The following is a 573-nucleotide window of genomic DNA, read 5'->3' on the forward strand; positions in this document are numbered from 1 at the left end:
CGGGGCTGAGCGGTGGCGGCGGCGAAGCAGCGCGCGCTGCCATCACTCGGGAGACGGCGCCCTCATGGCATCAGCCTGCTGTCCTTCTCCTTTCCCTTTCGGGCTGCGTCCCTGGCAGAGGCGGCGGAGGCTCCGTTCTTCCCAGAGGCGCCTGGGAGCCACAAGTGGGCGCAGCGGGCGCATCCGGGAGCCGGCGCTTCGGACACACCCATCCGAGGCCACTCTCGCGCGCCTCCCACCAGCCACTCACGAACACTCAAGGGCGCACTCCGGAGCGCACAGGCACCTCCACATGGCCACGAAGGAGCCCAGAATCCTGATGCCAGCGAGGTCCTTCGAGAATCACCGAATCCATCGCCCTGCCTGCAAGCAGGACCAAACCTCAGCCCACCCAGGCCAGTCTTCGTCCAGGAGGCCCTGCCGCCAGGACTTCCTGAAAAACCCTCTGAGCTACTACTTCTTCAGAAAGGCCCTTCACGCCTAGCTGAGGGCTCCAAACTGTTACAGAGGCTCCAGAAGGCCACCCCCAACTCTTTGAATTATTCTTTTTAGTCCACAGGCCAAATACAGGCA

General features: G+C 63.4%; 1 protein-coding gene across 1 annotated transcript in view; it reads right to left on the reverse strand.

Moving 5' to 3' along the window:
* C1QL2 (complement component 1, q subcomponent-like 2) overlaps positions 1-355 on the reverse strand; it is a 3,895-nt gene extending 3,540 nt beyond the window's left edge. The window contains exon 1 of the mRNA XM_014547885.1: positions 269-355. Within this exon, the coding sequence (XP_014403371.1) occupies positions 269-355 (87 nt within the window). The remainder of the gene's footprint in view (positions 1-268) is intronic.
* Positions 356-573: the final 218 nt, after the last annotated feature.

Source organism: Myotis brandtii, unplaced genomic scaffold (assembly GCF_000412655.1).
Source record: "Myotis brandtii unplaced genomic scaffold, ASM41265v1 scaffold488, whole genome shotgun sequence".
NCBI lineage: Eukaryota > Metazoa > Chordata > Mammalia > Chiroptera > Vespertilionidae > Myotis > Myotis brandtii.